The sequence below is a fragment of the Oryzias latipes genome, chromosome 8 (genome assembly GCF_002234675.1).
Source record: "Oryzias latipes chromosome 8, ASM223467v1".
Lineage (NCBI taxonomy): Eukaryota > Metazoa > Chordata > Actinopteri > Beloniformes > Adrianichthyidae > Oryzias > Oryzias latipes.
This window is the reverse complement of record NC_019866.2, coordinates 3,100,192-3,126,580: the sequence shown is the minus strand read 5'-3', so window position 1 is coordinate 3,126,580 and position 26,389 is coordinate 3,100,192. Positions and strand designations below refer to the sequence as shown.

Here is a 26,389-nt window from a genome sequence, read left to right as displayed (position 1 = left end):
TGTAAGTAAGAAAATGCAGGATGAACAGTGGGTGAAACCTAATCTGATGCATATAAACACATTTATGTTTCCATAAATTGAGTGAATATGCATCACTACCCAAGTTTCTACAACCGTTCCCAGACTCAGATTTGGTAACACATGACCATGACCATGACATGGGTGTCCCAATCATCTGAAATCTGCTGCTGCCAAAGTTCATCATAATTGTGGCTTGTTCTCAGCCACTATGACACTTAGCACAATGTTTCTTCCATTCTCATGGGGTTGCAAAGGTCCAGTGTGAAGGCTATAGGCTGAACGAGCGTTGAAGAACAAGCGTTTAGCATGTTCTAGAACACGCATCACATGACCAGTGTGGACATAGCATGAGAGTAAAGACTAAAAGAGGGAAAGAGGACTCACCAATCACTAGTATGAAGTGATAACTATTGATATCATATTAAAAATGTTTATGTATAAGATCAATTAGAACACATTATCATTATACAATTTCTATTAATATAATTCATTACATAATAAATAATAATAATAATTGATAAAATAAGTTAAATAAATTAAATAACTATAATTTTTTGTTTTGTTTATTTGTAGTTATGAAGGATTTTTGCAGGTTACATTGTCCGACAAACAATATTTGTTATTGTTTTATGTTCTTGTTTATGTTCTTCTTAAATAGTTAATAAAGTAACATACATTTTATTATATATTTTTTTGATTGTATATATATTAAAAATTGAAAAAAGGTTCCTTTCGTCTATAGTGCCAAACTGGCCATGACCACCTCTGTGCCATGAATGTGAAATATGATCTCTATTGAGTTTGTTTTGCTTTGATCTTCAATTAGAGACATTCTTACTTCTTTTTTGTCTCCTAACACTTTGTTTTAAGGAAAATAAATTTATTTATTTATTTGAACAGGGACAGTGCACATTGGGAAGATGACAAACTCTCCCTGCTACAGAAACAAAACCAAACTCTCAGCTTTGTGGCGGTGGACAGGTGTGACGCTCTGCGCTGCAACTGAGCATGCGCAGCCCCATGACGGTTCCTTTTAAACCTGAACAGACGCTGCAGACAGAAAGCCTTGATTGGCATAAACAGCAGCTCTAACATGAACTGTGCTGTTGTTGGATGAAAAGTTCCGGTCTGTTGATTCGGTTCCGGGACCGTTCGGGCAGAACAGCTGACCCGACATGGCAACAATCGTTCCTCAGTGTTAAAACAAACAACTGATTGTGTCGCCCCGTGGATGTGGGCGCGGCTGAACTTGCTGATCTGGAGAAGCGAAAGCGAAACCTAAATAAGGTGTTAAACTTTCTGTGCAGCGGAACCGAGCTCTCATTATTGCAGGTACAGGTGAATCTGGGTCTGCGGACGACGACGCGGGAGAACCATGTCTGCAGTCAGGTAAACTTTCTGTTAGTCTCTTTCAATGTTTTTGGTCGTTTTTTAATCAAGTTTGGTTTAAACATTTCCCCTCCATACTGTCAATTTGTTCCCATTTTAAAATCTTTAAAAATACAAACTGAAGTCAAACAAAATAATCTTTCTGCTTCTACAAAGACCTTAACTTAAAACGCTCTGCGCATATATTCCCTGTTGTCACCTTTCTGCTTTAAAGCGATTTAAATCTCTGGATAAAGTGCAGAAAATAAGCTCAGTTATGAAATAGATAAATTAATAATAAATTTGACCACAGCATCGAAGTTTTAGGCGCAAACTTTGATGTTTTGTCTACAAACTTCCCAAATCACTTGACAAGCTGGAGCAGTTTGGCGCCATCTGCTGGTAAAATGTTGTAACCGTCTTTTATTTTCTTAACCCTTTGTAGTCCGGAACGTTTTGGGGCCTTTCTGTTACTACTTTACGGTTTGTTTTCATTTATCTTTAAAAATGCTTTTGTGGCAACTTTTTAGTAAAATTATATTTTTCCAGATACATTTTTGATTATATTATATGAAAGTATATGCAATTATGGAATTATATTGTTCAAAATAATTCCACAACGAACCAGAAAGTGTCCAAAAAAACTCCATTCACGGTTGTAAATGTTGTCACTTTTTGTTGCAAATAACAAAACATAAATTGAGATCAAACTGGTATTGTGCTTCATAGCAAAATGTAAAATGCATAGAAACAAAATAAAAGGCATAACCCCCAAAAAAAGCAAAGACAAAGTCAAGTGAGAAATGTTTAAAAAACATGAAACTCCATTCAGCTATAGACAAAGTTCCAAGCAGTCTCGCAATTAAAAAGTCTGGCAGATTATAATGCAGATTTTCTATTTTTGAACAAATACAAGGCATTTAAGTGTGCTTTATAGTTCGAATGTACAGTAGGGGTCACTGAATTATCTCTGAGCTTATTTTAGTTTGTTAGATTTATGTATTTGTAGCTAAGATGCACCACAAACAGTGAAATAAACAGTTTTTTTGAATAACTGTTGACATCACACTTCCTACTACCACATTTGCATTTACATTTACTACATTTGGTGTATTGACGCGATCTTATGTGACACAAGGTTTTTTTATTTTGAAGAGAATTCGCGTGAACCTATATCAAAAGGTATAAACTGTTTCCTTTAAAAAAAGAAAAAAAAAAGCTATTTCCTCTTGATGTTTATGCAAAATATATATACACTAACGCATAACTCCAAAAACTTTAAAGCTAAAATCTTTTTGAAACATTTGCAATAAAATTTTAATAATCAACAAGATCAGCTAATATGATCGTTAAAGGGACTGGGGGTTAAATATGTTTATGACCAAGTTGTGTACCACAGTTTTAATATTTGTTTTGCAAGCAAAGCTTTGAAGAGAAGTAAAAAAAAAAATCAATTTTCTGTTATTTATTTGTTTAAAATAAATGTATTTAATATTTAAATCTGATTAATAGAAATATAACAACAACAATATTGTCATTCTTTTACATCTATCTAGATTTTTTTCTCATCTTTATTTTTTGGTAGTAGATTACTGTTATTTTTTCTCTATCATCTTATCAAAACATCTTTTCTGTGCATCAGTGTTTCCACACTTGGTCACAATAAAACCCATTTAGATAATATTTAGTAGAAATCCTGATAAAAGCTAAAGAACTGCTCCTGAACATTTTTATCTAAATCAAATTTTTGATTCATCTGTTGAAACATCTGCAGAAATGTAATAAAGAAAAACGAAAAAACGTTTTACTGGGACATGAAGAATATATTTGCTCTCTTTTTTCTTTTTTTTTTACAACAAGGCAATGTTTTATTTTACAGAAAGGAGCTGGAGGACGCCTTGAGGTGCTACGTCACAGACATTCTCACCGACATCCAGATAGTCAAATATTTCTGTGAGAAGTTCTCCAAATGGATGCTGTGGAGGGAAACTGAGCTGGAAATGATAAGAGACATCAAAGACAGGGCTGACAAAGTCAAGGTAAAACAGTCTGCAGAGCTGGAGAAGGAGCTGGAGGAGGTGCTGATGGACACTCTTGGAGGTTTGGAGACACTCCAGTGCTTCCTGGACGCCATAGAGAAGCTGGCGGTCAGCTCTGTGCACGTGTTCATGGAGAACCAGCTGATCCAGCTTCCTGAAAACATCGGCTTTGATTACGTTCAGGTCGTCATCAACACTGCAAAACTCATCTGCCCTCTCCTGCTGGAGTTTAAAAGAGATGCGAGCGTTTTCTTCCTTCCCAAAATGCAAAATGCTGAGGTGCTGGCATATCAGCTGGACAGATACATCCAGACCACAAAGAAGATGTGTGAGAAGATGGAGAAAAGGTGAAACTACAGCAAATAGGCACAGCTGTGTGCAGAAAATATCCAATGAATGTGACTGACAGTGTTTTCCACAGCTGTCTGAATGATGGCTGCCTGACGGAGACAGAAGTTGTGGTGAAGCTGGATGTGGATTTGTCTGAATTTAACATGCAGAGGATGCTGGACCACATCAACCAGCTTAAAGACATACGGTAGGGTTTTGGGTTTTACTTACTGTAATAACAAAATCTTTGATCTGCATTAGAGGGCTGCATTGGGATTGGGTCCCATCGGGTCCCACGGGACCCAACCCAAATCTCGCGGGCGGTTTGAATTTTGCTGCGGGCGGGAGCGGGCGGCTAAAAACAAACACCGCGGGATTATGGAGGTTGGCTTGCGACATGATGGAGAAGATGTCAATAGATGATGTAGAAAAGAACCTCAAACGAGGTATTTACGGCAGCGGTCCAACCCCTGGGCCGCGGATTGGTACCGGTCCGTGGGTCATTTGGTACCGGGCCACACAGAAAAAAAATGAAATAACTTGCATTACTTCCGTTTTATTTCTTTCGAAATCTGAAAGATGTTTTATTTTGAAAAATTGCCCATTTCTCTGTTCCATCCGTCTATGTAACTCTTGACGCAGGCCAATTCGCTCATCTCGGTCATGTGATAGGATACCGCTAAAATAAAGCCCAGGAACTAGCAAAATGAGTAAAACACAAAAGTCGTTGGAAAGTTTCTTTGCCAAGGGGAAAACGCCCAGCCAGGAGACAGAAGAAGAGCCTTCCACTTCCAAAATAAGAAAGCTACATTTAATAGACAGTATCAGGAGTCCTACTTAAATTACGGATTTATCCAAACGGGAGATTCCCTCAAACCATTAAGCATTGTGGTGAGTCGGATTTCCATGCACTTATTTTGAAGGCATGTTCAAACGTTATCATAGTGATTAGCGACCACAGTGTTGCGTGCAGAAAGGACGTTGCCCATGTCATATTCCTGTTTATTGTTATGTTTACAAAATACCACAGTTTTCATGCAGGTCATATCATATTATTTTGTTGTATTGTTGTGTCGGTCATGTGCACGTGTGGTCTGCTGTCGGACTCGGATTTCCACAGGCTGAGTAACTCAGCTCAAACAGGGTTGAGCACGGGTGCTTCTTTTTGCCTACGTGTCCTTTCATCTGGCAGTTATGTTGTTTCACCCTTGGTTATTTCTTCCTGTTGAGTTTACTTCTTTTTAACACCATGATTGTGGGAAGGGGAGAGGATGATGACACCTGTGCGCTGTACAATGTTTAGCGTCTCAAAATAAAAGTGCAGAGTACGTCTTATCACGTGTCTCTGCCTTAATTGCAGCGTTGCTGGAGCGTGTGTCCGCCACATATAATAAACGTGTTTGGTTTTTTCCTGCGGGACGGGAGAAGACATAAAATCAATGCATCTCTATTATTGTGCGGGAATACATTTTCAGAGTTTGGTGGGCGGGAGTGTAACGCATACGTTGCGGGAGCGGACGGTAATGGTCAGAAATTCGGTGGTAGCGGGATGAAGAAAACATTCCAGCGCAGGGCTCTAATCTGCATTTTATTTTCTGCTTTATTTTCCTTCTAATAATCCAGACTCTTTTGAGGAACATTTCAGAAAACCAGAGTCCAACACTTTCCTGTTTTGTCCTGTCAGGATGGACCTGGACTTCCGGATGGTGTTCTTGTTCCAGGAAGAATCTGGTTCCAGCTTCATGAAGGAGTTTAGTGAGCGTCAGCCCAGGATGCTGCAGTTTCTTAACGAGTTGGAAGAAAATGCTGTTCAGCTGGACAGTATGAACAAAGGCGCAAAGATCTCCAGTGTTGTTGGCAGCTCGGTGGGGGCGGTTGGAGGTGTGCTGTCCATCGTTGGTTTGGCGTTGATGCCTTTTACAGCAGGAATCTCCTTAGCACTCACCATGACAGGGGTAGGGATGGGCGTCACCAGTGGAGTCAACAGCATCGTCACCACAGCCACTGAGTTGGGGGTCAACCGGACGCACCAGAAGAAAGCCAGCGAAGTCTTCCAGAGCTTCATGGAGGATGTGACCAAACTACAGGACTGTCTGGAGAAGGTGAACAACAGAGCAATCTCCAAACTGGAAGCTAGTAATGTAGAGTTTGCTATAAGAGTCGGAAAACTGGCTTTCAAAGCTGGGGGTTGGTTGTACAGTGGGGCAGATTGCTGAAACAATCTTTCACTTGGTCATACAAGTACTAGTTTTGGCACATATTTGCAAAAAAGTACATTATTCAACTTCAAAAACAAAATAAGGGCCCATTTTAAAGGTGGCCTCTTGCATACCTATGTCCTCAGCAATTGGTCTAAATTTTCATATAGTAATGCTATTCTGATGAGATACCTATCAAAACGTATTTTTTGTAATACAAGGAATTGAATACAGCATTCAAAAATTGTACATAATAAAATGCTATGGTAGTATCATGAAAATTTTATGCAAAAAAAAACACTATCACGGCAAAGTTGCCAATCCACGTGTTGTCATAAGATCACACCATATAGTGATGTAGAATAGAATCTAGCTCTCTTGTGTGCCTGCTGATTGCTTCTTTTACTCCATGCATTTGCAGCTGTAGAATTGTGTGCATCTCAAGGTGTTGCAGTAGCAATTGCATGGTCCCCTATATTCACCGGTGCAGCGGTACTTTATCAACTGCTGGCATGACTGAGCAATGGGTGGCAGGGTTAACCAAAGAACTTCCCAGACTTGACCATTGTTTTGCCTGCTGGCTGAGCATTTAGGTTGCGTGTTGCACTCTGTTGTCTAGCCCCATATGCATGCAGCCTGGAAGGCACATCGTTTTACAAGCTGAGCTAGAGATGCACTGGTTGGTTGAATTGAATCATAAGACCTATGCTTCCGAGCAAACAAGTGCAGTCTTGCCTTATCGACCTTACTTGTATTGCTGTGTTTGTCATACATTGTCACAAAAAACTTCTCAAGGATGTGTAGGTCAGCATCTGAAATGTTATTGGGTACTGCCTGAGCTTCCTGAGGACTGGGCTAACCTCAGGGCACATACCCCATGTTTGCCATGCAGTTACCTTGCCTTTACCGTGAAAGGATGAGACAACATCACAACCGGTGAATGCATAAAACGACAGCATGCCACAAGATTTCTCTGGACCAAGATTCTCTACCAGTTCATAAATGGGGAACCATCTGATGAACTGACCCTGGCCAAGTTCTACCCACATCACTTCCAAACCTGAATGGAGAGTCGCAAAGGTGTTGACTGCAATGACCAGATTATCTGTGTCACATGCTCTTATCAACAGAGATGTTGCCTGCTGCTTGGCTAGATGGGGAGCATGTGTGAATCTCCTTGAGTCTGCTTCCTCGTAGTTGCATGGCTGATGGCTTTATTTGCTAGTGCCTGCTCTGCTTTGGTCACAACTACGACATAGTCGGGACACATGGCTACAATCTGCTAGGTATTTAAAGAGCTCAGTCTTGTTGTCACAATCTCTCGGGAAGGTTGACCAGATAGGTGGTAGTTTGGTTTTGTCGGCCACTCTACGCTTACTTCCCTGACCTCGCTTTGACCTTGCTTCAGCTTTTAAGCTTGAAGTCCTGTAGACATCAAAAACAGTGCCTGTCCGTTCATATTTTGATGAGCAGTTCTGTATCTTTGGCACCACATCATGGACAGCATATTCCTCAAAGAGGAAGAAAGAAGTCTGTCTTTTTCTTTTTGATGGGTTTGTAGAAGGATGCCGCGTCGCCAATCACATTGAAAAAGTCTTTGAAGGCAACTTCACCTTTCCTCAGTGACTCCAATTGCACCACCATCACCCTTAAATTCACTCTATTGAAGAAATAAAACAACTACATACATGAATACAGCAGGCAAAAGTAGAAACTGTTAGAACAGTGACCAAAGGTCCAAAATACACAAGTTTTATTGAAAAACGACAATTTTCAGCAACGTAGCAAACACCATTTTGAAATTAAGGATATACCACTGGGTGTGCTATAAAAGAATACATTCATACTAAGGTAGAGATAGCTTATAGAACTGTGTAGGCAAAAAGTTCTATGTCAATAAAAGCATTTAATATTAATAATAATAATACTACATTTTATTTATAAGGTGCCTTTCTGGGCACTCAAGGTCGCTGCACAACATGAATACAGTGTAAGAAATACAATAAACAGTTAAAACAACAACAATTTAAATACATACACAATTAAATAAAATGTATGTAAAAACATGAAAAGGTTACTGTTGGAGTGAATAGGCCATTTGGAAAAGATGAGTTTTTAGCTTTGATTTGAAATTTACCATGATTGATAGGTCGGCCATCTTGAAAAATGGCAGTCATCTTAGATATGTAGCTGGAAAGCATACTTTTCTTTAAACATGTGTCCTGAACGTCATTAGTGCCAATTTTGGTGCTTGTATCACCAATGAATCTGCCCCACTATTAAAAGCATTGATGGAATTGTTGATTTAGCTACTGCAGCTAAGCTATTAAAAATTGAGGAGCTGGTTTCAAGTGTAAGTAAAGTTGTGTTTCAGGTAGGTGCAGTGGCAGTGGCAGCAGGATCTGCAGCGGGAGCAGTAGTGGCAGCAGGATCTGCAGCGGGAGCGGTAGTGGCAGCGGGATCGGCAGCGGAAGTGGGAGCTGCAGCGGGAGCGGTAGTGGCAGCGGGATCGGCAGCGGAAGTGGGAGCGGCAGCGGGAGTTGGAGCGGCAGCAGCAGCGGGAGCAGGAGCGGCAGGGGGTACGGCAGCAGCAGCTCTCCGTAGTGTTCCCAAAGTGGCTTCAGACATCCCTGACATCGGTCAGGCAGCTGTGAAAAGCTCTCTGGCTTTGTCCAAGTCGGCCAGAGCCGGCTTAATCGCGGTCAACGCCCTCTTCCTCGGCATGGACCTCTTCTTCATCTGTAAAGACAGCATCAGCCTGGCCGAAGGCAGCGAGACGGAGGTGTCACAATTTATCAGAGCCAGAGCTGCTCTGTGGAGCTCAGAGATGGACTCCTGGAAGAAAATCCACGACTCGCTGTGTGACGGCCAGCAGACATCAGGGAAGAAGGAAGCTCTTCTGGAGACGCCATTTTACCTCAACACTCAGGTTCTGCCTAACTAAGAGGAGGACTAAATAAAAGATCGTGTGTCATCAATCAATCAAATAAGTTTTAAAAAAAAAAGTCCAGAAAATGAAACATTTGATAAATAAATTTAATTGGTTCTAAATTGGCTCACATTGTATTTTTGGATTCTTGATTAGATGAGGAAAAAGTAAGATAAAAATATTTTCTTTGGTTGTAGATCTGGGATCACTGCACTGCAAATGGTGAAAAAGATCTTCTGTAAAAGTTTCATTTTAATCCTCATTTTAATATCAACCTGAACCTTTAAAAAAATAGTTTTTATCTATCTTGGTAAATGTAATTTAGATTGAGCTATGGCAGATTTATTTAACTATAACATAAAGAAAGGTCAAGTGCATCACAGCGGACAACACACACATGATGACAGCAAATAATGATCAACCATCATTCCAGTCCAATGTGTGGAAACACTTTTAATTTAGAAAAGTCATGTGACCATAGAGTGTGCTAGAATGTTCTTATTATGTTCACTTTGTTTTATTTGGATGTGGAAAAACAAGAGTGGGCTGGACTTAAGGAAACTAAAATGTGAATGAATTTGCCAATAATTCTTGTTTACTTGTTTGTTTGTGCACATATTTAATTGATTATCTTGCAAGGAATCTGGAAACCTTCCCCTGGTCTGTTCAGCTCCAGGGATTTATCTCTGAGTCACAATGGTTTAAGTTTTGGGTAAAGATGTCCATTGTAGGTCAGTGAATCGGATCAAATAAACCAATATCATCTATGAATCAGATTGTCAAGTAATGGTATGAATCATTGCACCCCTAAATTTGACTGATTCATCCCAGTTTCCTGTTGTTTTAACCTTTACTTTTCATTGAATTTCCAATCATTAAGCTGATTCTGTTTGGTTTGTTCTCAATAGAACAGTGTGTTGATGACCGATAACAATTGTGTTATGCCAAATTATTGTATGCTGAGATTGCCTTTTTGCACCCTCCTTTTGCCGTCTAGGCTGAGCTGTAAATGAATGAATGTAAATTATAACTTAATTAAAGATTGAGCATATTTTCAAAAGTCAATGCTTTAGTTTTGTGGTGTTTGGATCGTTGTCTTGCTGCATCAACTGCATTGCTCTTTAAATTAAGGTCTGCAGAAGATGATGTCCTGATTTTTATTCTCTTAGCACCAGTCCACAAAGTCCATCATGGCTGACCTGTACTCCAGTTTGTTCCCCTCCAACAGCAGAACTCTGAGTCATCAGAGTTCTTGTAGGTAATATCTGCAGGTCACTTGGGGAGAGCTCAGAGTAGAACTGCAGCTCGCCCACATCTAGAGGACCCAGATAAGGTGGATTGGGGATCTGGTTCTGATGCCTCCTGGACGCCTGCTTGATGAGTTATTCCGGGCATGTCCCACTGGGCGGAGGCCCCGAGGAAGACCCAGGACACGCTGGAGAGACTACATCCCTCGGCTGGCCTGGGAACGCCTCGGGATCCCTCCAGAGGAGCTGGAGGAAGTGGTCGGGGAGAGGGAAGTCTGGGCATCTTTGCTTAAACTGCTGCCCCCGCGACCCGGTACTGGATGAGCGGAAGAAGATGGATGTAATGTATGTGATTTCTTTTTTTAGCAGAATCAGCAGAATTTTTTTTGTGACATTTTTTCACAATTTTAACATTTTTAATGCCCGAACTAAGGTTGCCTACTTACATATTGTGGGAAAAAGTGAAAATCGTCAAATCTCAAACTTTGCCACAAAATGGCCGCATGGCCATCCCATGATAATTTCCAAACTTCCTTTGGATTCCTCCAACTCGTGTGTTTTGGTTTCTTTGGGGATTCTTAAATGTATTTATTTATTTTTTGTCTGGTGAGAGCTGGTGAGAGCCATACATTAAAATGAACAGCATAACAATAATAAAAAAGGCTCAATCCTGAGGGTTTGCTGGACTGGGGCTGTATGGAGATGGGGGAGCAGCGTTGGAATCAAACCTATTGATGAACAGGTTAACCACATTGGCCCAGTTGTCTCAGCGGCTCTATGTCCATAGCCGGTGATTGTCTTCAGGCCTCTCCACGCATCTCGAGTTTTGTTTTGCTCCAGCCGCTCCTCCAGCTTCCTCCTGTGTTTGTTTTCAGCCGTCTGATGTTATATTTAGTTTGTCCTGAAGAGAAATGTGGAAGAACTGGTCTAATCAAACACAAATGTGTTAAGTAAGAGGAAGATGTGTTCTCCTAAAACTACCATAACATTACCATGGAGCTTCATTTGAATTAAACCAGAACAAACATGGAAAATGTTTCCAACCAGAAACACACTTGATTAAGAAAAAATAAAAATCCATTTGGATTCAAAGATGGTGTAGTGGTTAGCAGTCTTTCTCCTCTGCCTCTGCAGGAGCTGTGCAGATGTTTTTTTGTTCTCCAGTCTAACCTTTCAACCATTTCCCTCATCAAGACTCATGCTATTTAAGCTCTGCTTCCCTCCAGCAACTGACTGCCAGATTGTCCTTCTTACTGGAAGCTCTATCCTGCTGTTTGGGCCTCTGGCAGTGCACCATGATCCTTTGGTGGGTGGGTTCGGGTTCGCTTTTCAGTGTTTGACCTAACAACTGCCTGTGACGCTCTGTAAACATGGGTGTGGCAGAATCTGCTGATTTGAGGAAACAAAAGTGAAAGCAAAATAAGAATCTAAACTATCCCTGCAGCAGAGCTCTGGTTTCTGCAGGTCTGGTGAATCTGGCGGCAGAACCATGTCTGGAATCAGGTAAGCTTTCTGTTTGAGTCAGAAAACCTCTTTGAAAGTGTCAGGACTTGATTTGATTGACATTTTTGATTTTTACTCCACATTTTGATCTGTTTTCTTATGCAGACTGAAATTTGACAACATGGCCTCTCTGTTTCTATCATGAACTATAACTTAAAAGAGTCACACATTGCCACACTAACTTAAATAAATACAAAACCCTGTTATAATCTATTTTTGTAGCTTTGCTGCTCCTTCTGGGTTTTATTCGGAGAGAAACGGGACAGAATGGTGGAAGACTGGGGAATCTAATTCAGACAGAACTGATACAAAGTCCTTCTCTGCCTCCAAACTCCATCAATACTAGACAGAGACTATTGATTGGATAGAATCTAGACCAATTAGCAGGCTGTTTGATGGCAGATATATTTTTTTATTTTCTTTTATTGAAATATAATTATTACAAACTCTCGAAGACAAAACAGCACAATGATGCAAGGCATAGTTCTCCACAAAAAACAAAACAAAACAAATGAATATATATATTAAACAATGGTACTGGGTCAATTACCATATCAATGGCGAGCAATTAACATCACCCAGTGAGGGTCCTTAGGCAAGACCCTTTAACGCTACTGCCTCCCAAGCGTGGTTAGGCTGCAGCTCACCGTTCCCCCAGGGGATGGGTTAAATGCGGAGAAGAATTACCCCATTCTGGTATAAATAAAGTACCAATTATTATTATTATTATTATTATTATTATTATTATTATTATTATTATTATTATTATTATTATTATATTAAAATATAGAAATATTTCAGCATAAATTAAATTTCCAGGCAAATAACAATCTGGACCCTAGATTAGTAAACATTCTGTAGCAGATATACAAATGTCATCAATAAAAAGATTTGTGTACTGAATACATTTCAATGAAGATGAATAAAGTCTGACTTCAGTTTTTAAAGAACACAAAATTCGGTGAATCTTTTTTCCTTTTTTTAATAAATATATTTTCCTGAAGTCAGGAGGATATTCACTAATATTCTTGTCCCTTTTGACAATTTTGATGGCAGATATGTCACCCTAAAATGAAACTTATCAACGCAAAATCAAAGATAGGGAAAAAGCGGGATGAGACACAACGCATGTGAAAACGTTTGTTTTGCAAAGGCAAAAATATTTATTTTTTGAAAGCAAAAAAAAAAAAAGTTTTTGAAAGCAAATATTTAATTTTCATGCTTGCTTCTTCGAATTTTTTGTTTACATAGATCCGGCATAATTTAGAGCAGTTTGGCGCCACCTGCTGGTAAGATGTGTTAACTGTATGTGACTTACTGCAGTTTTCAAACTTCTCAAATGTGTTTATGACCAATTTTCATCTCAATATTTTAGTAATGATTTTGAAAGCAAAACTTTGGAGATGAAGGGAAAAATGTTTCTCATTAACTTTAACTCAATAGATTTTTGTCATCTTTCTTTTTTTTGCAGTGAATTAGTATTTGTTTGTCTCTATCATCTTATCAAACACATTTTGATTGTGGTCGGGATAAAAATGTATTTAGCTGACATTTGGAAACCTTGATTAATATTGCCAGCTAAAGAACTGCTCATAACTGCTTTTTTAAAATCTAAGTTGAGATTTTTATCAAATTGAGTTTACAGTTATTTCTATTTACATTCATCTGCTGCATCTCCTGCACACATTTGATTAAGAAAAATGCAGAAAACCTTTAATGAAAGATGGAATTTTTACACTTTATTTCTTAACACAGGGCAATGTTTTGTTTTACAGAAAGAAACTGGAGGACGCCTTGAGGTGCTACGTCACAGACATTCTCACCGACATCCAGACGGTCAGAGATTTCTGTGAGAAGTTCTCCAAATGGATGCTGTGGAGGGAAACTGAGCTGGAAAGGATAAGGGACATCAAAAAGAGGGCGGACAAAGTCAAGGTAAAACAGTCCACAGAGCTGGAGAAGGAGCTGGAGGAGGTGCTGATGGACACTCTTGGAGGTTTGGAGACACTCCAGTGCTTCCTGGACGCCATAGAGAAGCTGGCGGTCAGCTCTGTGCACGTGTTCATGGAGAACCAGGTGATCCAGCTTCCTGAAAACATCGGCTTTGATTACGTTCAGGTCATCATCAACACTGCAAAACTCATCTGCCCTCTCCTGCTGGAGTTTAAAAGAGATGCGAGCGTTTTCTTCCTTCCCAAAATGCAAAATGCTGAGGTGCTGGCATATCAGCTGGACAGATACATCCAGACCACAAAGAAGATGTGTGAGAAGATGGAGAAAAGGTGAAACTACAGCAAATAGGCACAGCTGTGTGCAGAAAATGTGAAAATGTCCAATGAATGTGACTGACAGTGTTTTCCACAGCTGTCTGAATGATGGCTGCCTGACGGAGACAGAAGTTGTGGTGGAGCTGGATGTGGATTTGTCTGAATTTAACATGCAGAGGATGCTGGACCACATCAACCAGCTTAAAGACATACGGTAGGGTTTTGGTTTGTACTCACTGTAATAACAAATTATATTATTTTTCTGCTTTAGACTTTTTTGAGTAACTTTTCAGAAAACCAGAGTCCAACACTTTCCTGTTTTGTCCCGTCAGGATGGACCTGGACTTCCGGATGGTGTTCTTGTTCCAGGAAGAATCTGGTTCCAGCTTCATGAAGGAGTTTAGTGAGCGTCAGCCCAGGATGCTGCAGTTTCTTAAGGAGTTGGAGGAAAATGCTGTTCAGCTGGACAGGATGAACAAAGGTGCAAAGATCTCAAGTGTTGTTGGCAGCTCGGTGGGGGCGGTTGGAGGTGTGCTGTCCATTGTTGGTTTGGCGTTGATACCTGTGACAGCAGGAGTGTCCTTAGCACTCACCATGACAGGCATAGGGATGGGCGTCACCAGTGGTGTCAACAGTATCGTCACTACGGCCACTGAGTTGGGGGTCAACTGGACGCACCAGAAGAAAGCCAGTGAAGTCTTCCAGAGCTTCATGGAGGATGTGACCAAACTACAGGACTGTCTGGAGGAGGCGAGCAACAGAGAAATCTCCAAACCGGAACCTAGTAGCATAGAATTAGCTGTGGGAGTCGGAAAACTGGCTTTCAAAGCTGGAGGTGTCTGTAAAAGCATTGACAAAATTGTTGATTTAGCTTCTACAGCTAAGCTGTTAAAAAGTGAGGAGTTGGTTTCAAGTGCAAGTAAAGCGGTGGCTCAGGAAGCAGCAGCTCTCCGTAGCGTTTCCAGAGTGGCTTCAGACGTCCCTGACATCGGTCAGGCAGCTGTGAAAAGCTCTCTGGCTTTGTCCAAGTCGGCCAGAGCCGGCTTAATTGCAGTCAACGCCCTCTTCCTCGGCATGGACCTCTTCTTCATCTGTAAAGACAGCATCAGCCTGGCCAAAGGCAGCGAGACGGAGGTGTCACAATTTATCAGAGCCAGAGCTGCTCTGTGGAGCTCAGAGATGGACTCCTGGAAGAAAATCCACGACTCGCTGTGTGACGGCCAGCAGACATCAGGGAAGAAGGAAGCTCTTCTGGAGACACCATTTTACTTCAACACTTATGTGACACGATATCAGTTCTATTTTTTCTTCCTCATTCTTGTGTTTTTCTGTGCGGGTTGGCTGTGGCTGTCCATGTAGTGGCATACAGCTGCCTACACTTTAGGTTAATTTGTTTGAGCTGTATTGAAGTGGTTCTGTTTCTGCTTTCTGTGTCGGAGTATTGCTTATTTTTAGGTTCTAGCTCCAGCACATCTTGATTAATTGGTATTCTGGGGCCTCATTTATAAACGTTGCGTACGCACAAAAGAAGGCGTACGCCACTCTCTACGCAATAGTTGAGATTTATAAAAAGCAAACTTGACGGGAAAATGTGGGGTCCTCCACGCAAGCTCTGACCCAGGCGTACGCACAAAAACGGGTGAAATGAGAAACGGCGACACCGTCAGCAGATGGAAGAAACACGTAAAAGTGACAGTGTGTGCCAAATCGTGCTGGCATGTGCTGTGCCACACAATGTGGCACAGCTTAAAAACGTGCCTCTACCCCCTGGTGGCGCCGATTGCTGTGTTGACCCCGACCCTGAACCCTATCCCCACGCATTTGAGCCAAATCCTGCTGCTGTGCGCCAGCGTTTTGGCGGACACACTGTGCTGATGCAGAGCTAGACGTTTTTTTGCCTCGACTTTGATGTCCGATCATTTATTTCATTTCTTTTTTATTTCGGCCACGGTCCGAGGTTGTGAGGCTACAGCATTTACGGCGTCTGCCACCGTCTGCCGCTCACGTGCCTTTTTGGCATTAGTAATGCCCACACTGTGCCCCAAACAACACTTTTCTCCTCTTTTCCACCTCGCCAACGATAACTTCTACTTCACATTGAGTGAAGTTACGTTTGTTTGATTTCCTCTCTGTGTTTGCCATGATTTAGCAAGCCATGAAAATTAATTTGTGGGCATTTCACGGACTATTTATGGGCAACTATGGGCGTGTCATGACGCCGCAAAAGCTGCGCAGCATTTAGAATCGGTTGTGATTTATTAAGGGAAAGATGCGTAGGATGTGCGTGCGCACGGTTTTATAAATCCGAATATTTCTGTGCGTACGCACGTCCTATGTTTCATCCGTACGCCACTTCTGACGCAAATCCTACGCAAAGTTTTATAAATGAGGCCCCAGAAGAGGTTCTGACTAAGAGGAGGAACAAATACAAGATCATCAATCTATCAAATAAGTTTTTAAAAAAAGGACCAGAAAAGGAACTTTTGATAAATGAAAATGCCATTTAGTTTGAGCTATAGTGGGTTTATTTAACTATAACATAAAGAAAGGTCAAGTGCATCACAGCAGACAACACACACTTGATGACAGCAAATAATGATCAACCATCATTCCAGTCCAATGTGTGGAAACACTTTCAATTTAGTAAAGTCATGTGACCATAGAGTGTGCTAGAATGTTCTAATTATGTTCACTTTGTTTTATTTGGAGGATGTGGAAAAACAACAAGAGTGGGCGGAACTAGAAAACTAAAATGTGAATGGATTTACCAATAATTCTTGTTTAATTGTTTGTTTGTACAAATATTTAGTACATTATCTTGCAAGGAATCTGGAAACATCAATCATTAAGCTGATTCTGTTTGGTTTGTTCTCAATAAAACAGTGGGTTGATGACTGATAACAATAATTGTGTAAGAATTGTATGCTGAGATTGCCTTTTTGCACCCTCCTTTTGCCGTCTAGGCTGAGCTGTAAATGAATGAATGTAAATTATAACTGAATTAAAGATTGAGAATGTTTTCAAAAGTCAATGCTTTAGTTTTGTGGTGTTTGGATCGTTGTCTTGCTGCATTAACTGCATTGCTCTTTAAATTAAGGTCTGCAGAAGATGGTGTCCTGATTTTTATTCTCTTAGCACCAGTCCACAAAGTCCACCATGGCTGACCTGTACTCCAGTTTATTCCCCTCCAACAGCAGAACTCTAAATACTCAGAGTTCTTGTAGGTAATATCTGCAGATCACTTGGGGAGAGCTCGGAGTAAAGCTGCAGCTCGCCCACATCCAGAGGACCCACATAAGGTGGCTCGGGGATCTGGATCTGATGCCTCCTGGACGCCTTCATGGGGAGGTGCTCCAGGCATGTCCCACTGGGCGGAGGCCCTGAGGAAGACCCAGGACACGCTGGAGAGACTACTTCTCTCAGCTGGCCTGGGAACGCATTGGGACCCTCCAGAGGAGCTGGAGACGGTGGCCTGGGTAAGGGAAGTCTGGGCGTCTCTGCTCAGACTGCTGCCCCCACGACCCGGTCCTGGATGAGTGGAAGAAGATGGATAAATGTTTTTTTTTTTTTTACTGAATCACCAGAACTGTTTTGTGAATTTTTTTGTTTACCACACCGATAATTTTAACATTTTTGTCTTTCAAACTAAGGTTGCCTTCTTACATATTGCAGGAAAAGTGAAAATCACCAAATCCCAAACTTTGCCACAAAATGGCCACCAAGGTGTGATTCTTGTGGCCATCCCATAATAATTTCAAAACGTCCTGTGGATATGCCCAACTTGTGTGTTTTGGTTTCTTTGAGGATTTGGAAATTAATTATTTTTTTTTTGGCTCCTTAAACGATTTTTGACCCATTTGTTTGTTTTTACAGTTTCACTCGCCATGATGTTATTGTCTTGGGGGGTGGGGGTGGGGGGGTGTCGTTGTTTATGGCCAAAAATTTACTTTCACTAAGTACTAGGTGTGTGTAATTTTTGGTGGCTTTTTGTGCATATTCGCTTATAGAAATGTTTCCAACTTCGAAAACAATATGGTTCTTGCAGTCAGTGACTGCTGAGAGCCATAAATTAAAATGAACAGCATAACAATAATAAAAAGGCTAAATCCTGAGGGAATGCTGGACTGGGGCTGTATGGTGATGGTAAATGAGATGGGGGAGCAGGGTTGGAGTCAAACCCATTGAAGAACAGGTTAACCACATTGACCCAGCCCTGGTCTCCTTCAGTGGTGCTGCCTCTCTTTCTGTGACCAGTGATGATCTTCAGGCCTCTCTACGCATCTTTAGTTTTGTTTTGCTCCAGCCGCTCCTCCAGCTTCTTCCTGTGTTTGTTTTCAGCCATCTGATGTTATATTTAGTTTGCGCCGAAGTGAAATGAGGAAGAACTGGTCTAATCAAACACAAATGTGTTAAGTAAGAGGAAGATGTGTTCTCCTAAAACTACCACAACATTACCATGGAGCTTTATTTGAATTAAACCAGAACAAACATAGAAACTGTTTCCAACCAGAAACACAATTGATTAAGAAAAAATTGAAATCCATTTGGATTCAAAGATGGTGTAGTGGTTAGCAGTCTCACCTCATAGGGAGAAGACCCTTGTTGGAATCTCTGTTCTCCCCAATGTTTCCTTTTTATCTTTTTCTCTGGCTTCCTCCCACAGTCCCAAAAATTCCTTCATAGGTTGATTGGTGACTCTATTGTCCCTTAGGCGTGAATATGTGGTTAAGTGTCTCTGTGTGGCCCTGTGACAGACTGGCAAAGTATCCAGGGTCACCCTGAAGTGGCTGGGATAGGCTCCAGTAACTAGGTGACCCTGAAAGGGATTTCTAGAGTTTAGGTAATGGATGGATGCAAAGCTATCTATTGATAAGTCTGAAATGAAAAGCACACTTTAAAAAATGTTTCTTGGGTTCCCAACAATTTAGCAACATCCCCTGCATGCCCACACTGTTTCACATCTGAATGATTGTATGAAACACAGTTACAAAAAGAGTTGTCCTGTTTTTGTCTGAAGACTGGTTGGTTGACCTGCTCAGAATGAGAGCATCACTCTGTTACTTTGTGGAAATCTGTGTTTTCTGGTTTGGATTCAAAAATCAACGGTTCCTGTTTCTGTCAAAGGAGATTCTTCTGAGCAGAATCAAACATGGAATTTCTCAATTGCTGAATACATGTGTGTTGTCAAAGTTACTTTGAACAACCTGAAGAAGCTGCAGACAGAGAGACTTTTATGAGTCAACAGCTTTGACATAAACTGTTCTGATGTTGGCAGAGAATTTCTGGTCTGTTGACTCACTTTGGTGATCGTTCGGTGGGTTGGTTCTGGCAGAACAGGTGACCCGCCCTGGCAACAACGGTTTTTAGTGTTTGACCTAACAACTGCCAGTAACGCTCTGTAAACATGGGTGTGGTAAAATCTGTAGATATAAGGAAACAGAATTAAATGCAAAATAAGAAGCTAAACTATCTCTGCAGCAGAGCTCTGGTTTCTGCAGGTACAGGTGAATCTGGTGGAAGAACCATGTCTGTAACCAGGTAAGCTTTCTGTTTGACTCAGAAAACCTCTTTCAAAGTTTCAGGACTTTTTTTTATTTTTACTTCACGTTTTTATCTGTTTTTCTTTTGCAGTTTCCATCAAAAACTATAACTTAAAACAGTCACATCTGTGCTTGTTGTCACTTATCTGCTTTAACGCAAATAAAAAACGGATTGAGGTCTGGATAAAGTGCAGCAACTCAGATCAATTTTTAAGTAAATACAATAATGATTATAATTTTGACTGCAACATCAATGATTTTGTTTTGACCAGCTGATTGATCTTTTGGTAGAGTGTCCACCCTGAGACCTGAAGGTTGAGAGTTCAAATCCAGGCCAAGTCTGCTACTCAGCAGTAAGGGGTTAATTGGGGGGTTAATTAGATGACACAGCTAAATGTGTCTGCAGCTCAAAACTCGCTCAGGGTTCATGTTAAACTTTTGCTTTGAAAAACGTTTTTGCTTTCAAAATATATTTCTGCGTTTGCAACCCAAATGGTTTCAGATGCGTTGTGTCTCATTTGGGTTTTACTCTGAGAGAAAAGGTCCTTTAATAGTTAAAAATGCTTCTGCTAAATACATTCTATTAAAGTGAGCCATCATTCTTTTACTTATTACTGCTGTTAATCTATTCCAAAACACTTGTGCAGCATAAAATAATATGTGTTTTAATCTTTTTTTTATGTTTTTTTTTTTTAACAAACAAATATCTTAAAGAAAATCACTTTTTTTCTTACCAATATTTTGCTCGGGGGGCTTCACAGATCACACAGAAGCCTGTTAATTTAGGGTAATGTCAGCAGATGAACTGTACAGTTTGTTCTACAGTTTCAGGAGATCCTCAGCCATAAATTCACTAATCTGACTAAAGAAAAATAAATCAATGCTTAAATATAAAAAAGAAAGAAAAAAAGTATGAATTATTTTAAAAGTGATTAAAGATTAATTGTTCTTCAGCATAAGAGACAAAAATTGAGGATAAAAAGAGCTCCTGAGCCTTGGTAGCAGACACCAGGGGCCTGTTTTAGAAAGGAGGTTAAGTGTAAACTCTGAGTGCGTTAACCCTGAAATCAGGGAAACCCTGGGTTTTCCATTTCAGAATGGGAGGTTTGTTAAACCAGAGAAAGCAGAGTAAGTCAAACCCGTTTCTGAAAGAGAGGTAACTTATACTCGGAGTCAGTGTCCATGGTTACTTATGCTGTGAACCTAACCTGGTCGGGAGCAGGTTTTATTCTCCAAACTCAAAGTTTCTGCCGGTCTCCTCCCCTTTTTAAAGACGAAGCGGTATTTGTCGCTTTAACCTTCATTGCCCACATTTCCGTCACACAGAGACCGTCTATGTGACAAGAATGGCTTGTCCTTTTCTGGAGGACCCAATAGACGAGGAGGCTGCATTCATTCATAGAGAATTATATTTACCTCGTACGAGGATTTTGAGACCTAGACTCGATTTTTTGTCATTTCTCCATACGTTTTTGTTTGAGCGTTACCGTTTTTCGTTGCAGTCAATTACATATATACAATGAAAACAACATTAGATATTGCTATGTTGATGTTTCATATGTCAAATATTGTCAACAAAGCCTACATCCATGACATGCTCAAATTTGACCTGATTGAATTATGTTTTTATACTTCATTTTAGCTGCTGCAATGTTCTTTTAATTCCTGCAGGATTGCATCTACATGAAAATGAAATCAGGGACATTGAATTAGATTAATGTAACAATTACTTTTTGGAAACACAATTTGCTAGTACTGCTTACTTTCTTTATCCCATATAAACCTATACCACTTGATCAATACAAGGGTAGACAAAAGTTAACTTTTAAAAACACAATTGCATGTATTAATATTAAACTGACCAACGTTAACAAAAAAGTCCTCTAAACATTATCAACGTTAAATGCATTTTCCCCCAGATTGGTTCTGTACACTATGCAGCATTTCATGCATTTACACCAGGAATAACACTTCAAAAGTACACCTAAATATCGCCATTATTTATTTCACACCTTACGCTATGTAAAAAGTTATTACAGTCAATATTTTATAACAATGATTTAAATGCAAACTTAGGCATTAACTTGAGCAGCTATGTTTTCCACGCTAACTTTCTCTGTTTTGCAGATGCAGAGGTGTTGCTTTTCTTCTGGAATATGTCCTCATATTCACTGTAACTCTGCAGCAGCACGTCAAGTTCAGCTGGCGAAAAATACGCAGACCTCTTTTTTTCACGGTTGCCATGGTGACTCGTGATATCTGCGCTCCATTGATAATGGCTTCTTATAGACGCGGTGCGCACGCTCACCTCCGAATCAGTCCACTCAGAGTTGATTGACCTAACTCCGATCAGCTTCTCTGAAACAGAAAACTCAGAGTTGTTAATCTCTCGATTGACCAACTCAGAGTTCAAGTTTAACCTCAGAGTTGGTTGAACCTCCTTTCTGAAACAGGTCCCAGGTTAGAGAAATATGGCGATTTGATTAGTTAGAATCTAGAACAATCAGCAGAATGTTTATTGGCAGATATGTCTCACTAAAATGAAACTGTACACAATATCAAAAATAGAGAAAAAGCAAAATGTGAAAACATTAGTGTAGCACATAAAAAACAATTATTTTCAAACCATAAAAAAAAGTTTTTGAAAGTAAATACTGGGGCTGGTTAGATCTGTTCCTGTATTTACTTTCAAAATACAGATCCGTTGCTGTATTTACTTTCAAAATACAGATCCGTTGCTGTATTTACTTTCAAAATACAGATCCGTTGCTGTGTTTACTTTCAAAATACAAAAGACAGGGCCAATTTCCATCTCAATATTTTAGTATTTGTTTTAAAAATAAAACTTTGTGGAAAGGAATGTAAAAAAATTTTAATTTATTCACGGTACATCTGATTCGATTTTTTGTCATGTTTCTTTATTTGCAGTAAAAATGTTTTTCACTATCATCGTTTTAAAGCATCTTTTTTGTACAATAGTGTTTTCACAAATGGTCAATAACAATAACAATAAAACGTATCTAGCTGATATTTGGTAAAACCTTGATAATGACAGCTAAAGAACTGCTCATAACTGCTTTTTTTTATCTAGGTTGACATTTTTATCTAAATTAAGTAGCTGGGTAGGTAAGTTGGTAAAGGTGAGAGGCTACCATGCAGGAATCCAGGGATCGATTCTCGGAGGAGGATAAACAATGGTACTGGGTAAATTACTATATCAATGGTGAGCAATTAACAATCACCCAGTGAGGTCCTCAGGTAAGACTTCATAACGCTACTGCCTCCCGAGCGCGGTTAGGCTGCAGCTCACAGCTCCCCCAGGGGATGGGTCAAATGCAGAGAAGAATATCCCCATTGTGGGATCAATAAAGTATCTATTATTGTTATTAAGTTTTATAATTATTTCTCTTTACATTCATCCGCTGCATCTCCTGCACACATTTGATAAAGAAAAATTCTGAAACCTTTTCAATGAAAGATGGAATTTTTACACTTTATTTCTTAACACAGGGCAATATTTTGTTTTACAGAAAGGAACTGGAGGACGCCTTGAGGTGCTACGTCACAGACATTCTTACCGACATCCAGACAGTCAGAGATTTCTGTGAGAAGTTTTCCAAATGGATGCTGTGGAGGGAAACTGAACTGGAAAGGATAAGGGACATCAAAAAGAGGGCTGATGATGTCAGCAATTGTGCTAAATCAGAGGGGAAAGGTCAAGCCTTTAAGAAGTATGTGAAGAACATGTTCACCAAGACAGGCAAACTGTATTCAGAGCTGCAGAAGGAGCTGGAGGAGGTGCTGATGGACACTCTTGGAGGTTTGGAGACACTCCAGTGCTTCCTGGACGCCATAGAGAAGCTGGCGGTCAGCTCTGTGCACGTGTTCATGGAGAACCAGGTGATCCAGCTTCCTGAAAGCATCGGCTTTGATTACGTTCAGGTCGTCATCAACACTGCAAAACTCATCTGCCCTCTCCTGCTGGAGTTTAAAAGAGATGCGAGCGTTTTCTTCCTTCCCAAAATGCAAAACGCTGAGGTGCTGGCATATCAGCTGGACAGATACATCCAGACCACAAAGAAGATGTGTGAGAAGATGGAGAAAAGGTGAAACTACAGCAAATAGACACAGCTGTGTGTAAAAAAATTTGAAAATGTCCAGTAAATGTGACTGACAGTGTTTTCCACAGCTGTCTGAATGATGGCTGCCTGACGGAGACAGAAGTTGTGGTGAAGCTGGATGTGGATTTGTCTGAATTTAACATGCAGAGGATGCTGGACCACATCAACCAGCTTAAAGACATACGGTAGGGTTTTGATTTGTTTTCATTGTGATAATAAAATCTTTGATCTGCATTATATTTTGGGCTTTATTTCCCTTCTAATAATCCAGACTCTTTTGAGGAACATTTCAGAAAACAAGAATCCAACACTTTCCTGTTTTGTCCCGTCAGGATGGACCTGGACTTCCGGATGGTGTTCTTGTTCCAGGAAGAATCTGGTTCCAGCTTCATGAAGGAGTTTAGTGAGCGTCAGCCCAGGATGCTGCAGTTTCTTAAGGAGTTGGAGGAAAATGCTGTTCAGCTGGACAGGATGAACAAAGGTGCAAAGATCTCCAGTGTTGCTGGCAGCTCGGTGGGGGCAGTTGGAGGTGTGCTGTCCATTGTTGGTTTGGCGTTGATACCTGTGACAGCAGGAGTGTCCTTAGCACTCACCATGGCAGGCGTAGGGATGGGCGTCACCAGTGGAGTCAACAGTATCGTCACCACGGCCACTGAGTTGGGGGTCAACCGAACGCACCAGAAGAAAGCCAGTGAAGTCTTCCAGAGCTTCATGGAGGATGTGACCAAAGTACAGGACTGTCTGGAGGAGGTGAGCAAACAAGCCATCTCCCAACTTGAAGCTGGTAGCATAGAATTAGCTGTGGGAGTCGGAAAACTGGCTTTCAAAGCTGGAGGTGTCTGTAAAAGCATTGATGGAATTGTTGATTTAGCTTCTATAGCGAAGCTGTTAAAAAGTGAGGAGTTGGTTTCAAGTGCAAGTAAAGCGGTGGCTCAGGAAGCAGCAGCTCTCCGTAGCGTTTCCAGAGTGGCTTCAGACGTCCCTGACATCGGTCAGGCAGCTGTTAAAAGCTCTCTTGTTTTATCCCAGTCGGCCAGAGCCGGCTTAATCGCGGTCAACGCCCTCTTCCTTGGCCTGGACGTCTTCTTTATCTGTAAAGACAGCATCAGCCTGGCCAAAGGCAGCAAGACGGAGGTGTCACAATTTGTCAGAGCCAGAGCTGCTCTGTGGAGCTCAGAGATGGACTCCTGGAAGAAAATCCACGACTCGCTGTGTGACGGCCAGCAGACATCAGGGAAGAAGGAAGCTCTTCTGGAGACGCCATTTTACCTCAACACTGATGTGTAAATCAAATTAATTGGTTTCAATTTGGTTCACATTGCATTTCTTGATGCTTGATTAGGAGAGAAAAAAGTTAGATAAAAAATCTTTTGTTTGTAGATCTGGGATCACTGCACTGCAAATGGTGAAAAAGATCATCTGTAAAAGTTTCTGTGAAGAAGATTTTAAATCCGATCCTTCAGCATGTAGGCTGATTTTTACTGGTCCATTGTGTTGAGATAAAAAAAGAAACATACATTAATCAATATGAACGTTTACATCGCCTCCATCTCGTCTGTGTCTGAAGTTCGGCCCTCTGCAACACAACACAGGCTTTACACAGGAGTTCTATTGCCACTCGTCTATTTCATGGTCATGGTCAAAGCCGGAGAAACAGGACACAGGAGCCTGCTTCAAAATAAAAACTTCTGTTGTACCTTCAAAATAAAATGTTATGTTCTTTTTATGGTAGCATGCCCACACAATTACGCATGCTAACACAGCAGATAACACCGTGTCCATTATCACCATGGACAACAAAAGTTTAGTTTTGAAAGTCCAAAACATAGCATTCATGACACAAAACATTCATTTTACAAGGACTCAGTGAGGAAGGAGAGGACGTGGGTCCTGTTTGCAAAAGTTCATGTTGATGACACGGGGATAGCAGGACAAATTAATCTATCGGGAGCCGGGGGAGGGTGTGGGGCTCAGATCGATGACGCAATGGAGACAATGTCAATTAAACAGAGGGTCTTGAGACGGAGGAAACCTCAAGCCTCAACTCCTTGTCCTGACTTTGAGCTGGAATTTGAAAACATATTTATTTGAAACTAAATTACTTTCTTTATGTGTTCATCAACCCAGATTGTGATTCCTATTCTTAGGTCATTTTATGTTTCATTAAGTTTTTTATGGGCGGGAAAGTTAGGTTGAGTTTTGTGTTTTATTAACTTTCTATTTTAGCATGAAAGTTTTTGTTGTGGTTTTGGTTTTAAAGGTTTAAATACATTTTCTGTTATGCCTTTTAATGTACTAAAAGGCTTTATGAATAAAGTTTGATTTATTTTGATTGTCTCTTTAATGAGTCTGCAGCCATGTGTTTAAGTGTGTTTAAGATAATCCTGATTATCTTAAACACATGGATGAGAAACAAAGAGGACACAAATCCTCCTCAGATGGATTTGGTGCCATCTGCTGGAATAATCACCTATTACAATAAATGTTGAAGTTTTCAAGTTTGACGACACTGACATACAAAAGAAAAAAAAAGAAAGAATATATATATAAATATCCTGACATTTTAACAGTGACCTATTTTTTTACATTTAAGATTGTTCCAAAACCAGAGGGGCACACTCACTTTTCATTTGTTTTTAATCTGATGATACAAACATAAAATTACCTAAGATTTTAATGCTCCTTTTTTTTAAAGGACACATGCTGTTCATTAAGATACTTGCATCCAGTATTGAAGGATTTTTTTTATTATTTTGCCCAATAAAACTCCCCACTAATGCTGTAAAAGTTACTTGTATCTTACTCATTTGTGTTTTATGTTTTAAA

The 26,389-nt window shown here is 40.4% G+C and overlaps 3 protein-coding genes across 3 annotated transcripts; all 3 read left to right on the top strand.

The window, feature by feature from the left end:
• The first annotated feature begins 1,041 nt into the window (after positions 1–1,041).
• On the top strand, positions 1,042–9,950 carry LOC111947732. The gene is made up of 5 exons (XM_023957324.1): positions 1,042–1,410; positions 3,269–3,775; positions 3,850–3,966; positions 5,443–5,860; positions 8,331–9,950. Exons 1-5 carry the CDS (start codon positions 1,397–1,399, stop codon positions 8,898–8,900), a joined length of 1,626 nt encoding a protein of 541 aa, XP_023813092.1. The 5' UTR covers positions 1,042–1,396; the 3' UTR covers positions 8,901–9,950.
• A 1,565-nt stretch (positions 9,951–11,515) lies between these two features.
• Positions 11,516–15,483, top strand: LOC111947731. The gene is made up of 4 exons (XM_023957323.1): positions 11,516–11,635; positions 13,411–13,917; positions 14,000–14,116; positions 14,235–15,483. Exons 1-4 carry the CDS (start codon positions 11,622–11,624, stop codon positions 15,259–15,261), a joined length of 1,665 nt encoding a protein of 554 aa, XP_023813091.1. The 5' UTR covers positions 11,516–11,621; the 3' UTR covers positions 15,262–15,483.
• A 3,885-nt stretch (positions 15,484–19,368) lies between these two features.
• LOC101161404 lies at positions 19,369–26,354 on the top strand. The gene is made up of 4 exons (XM_023957320.1): positions 19,369–19,440; positions 22,973–23,548; positions 23,632–23,748; positions 23,896–26,354. Exons 1-4 carry the CDS (start codon positions 19,427–19,429, stop codon positions 24,848–24,850), a joined length of 1,662 nt encoding a protein of 553 aa, XP_023813088.1. The 5' UTR covers positions 19,369–19,426; the 3' UTR covers positions 24,851–26,354.
• Positions 26,355–26,389: the final 35 nt, after the last annotated feature.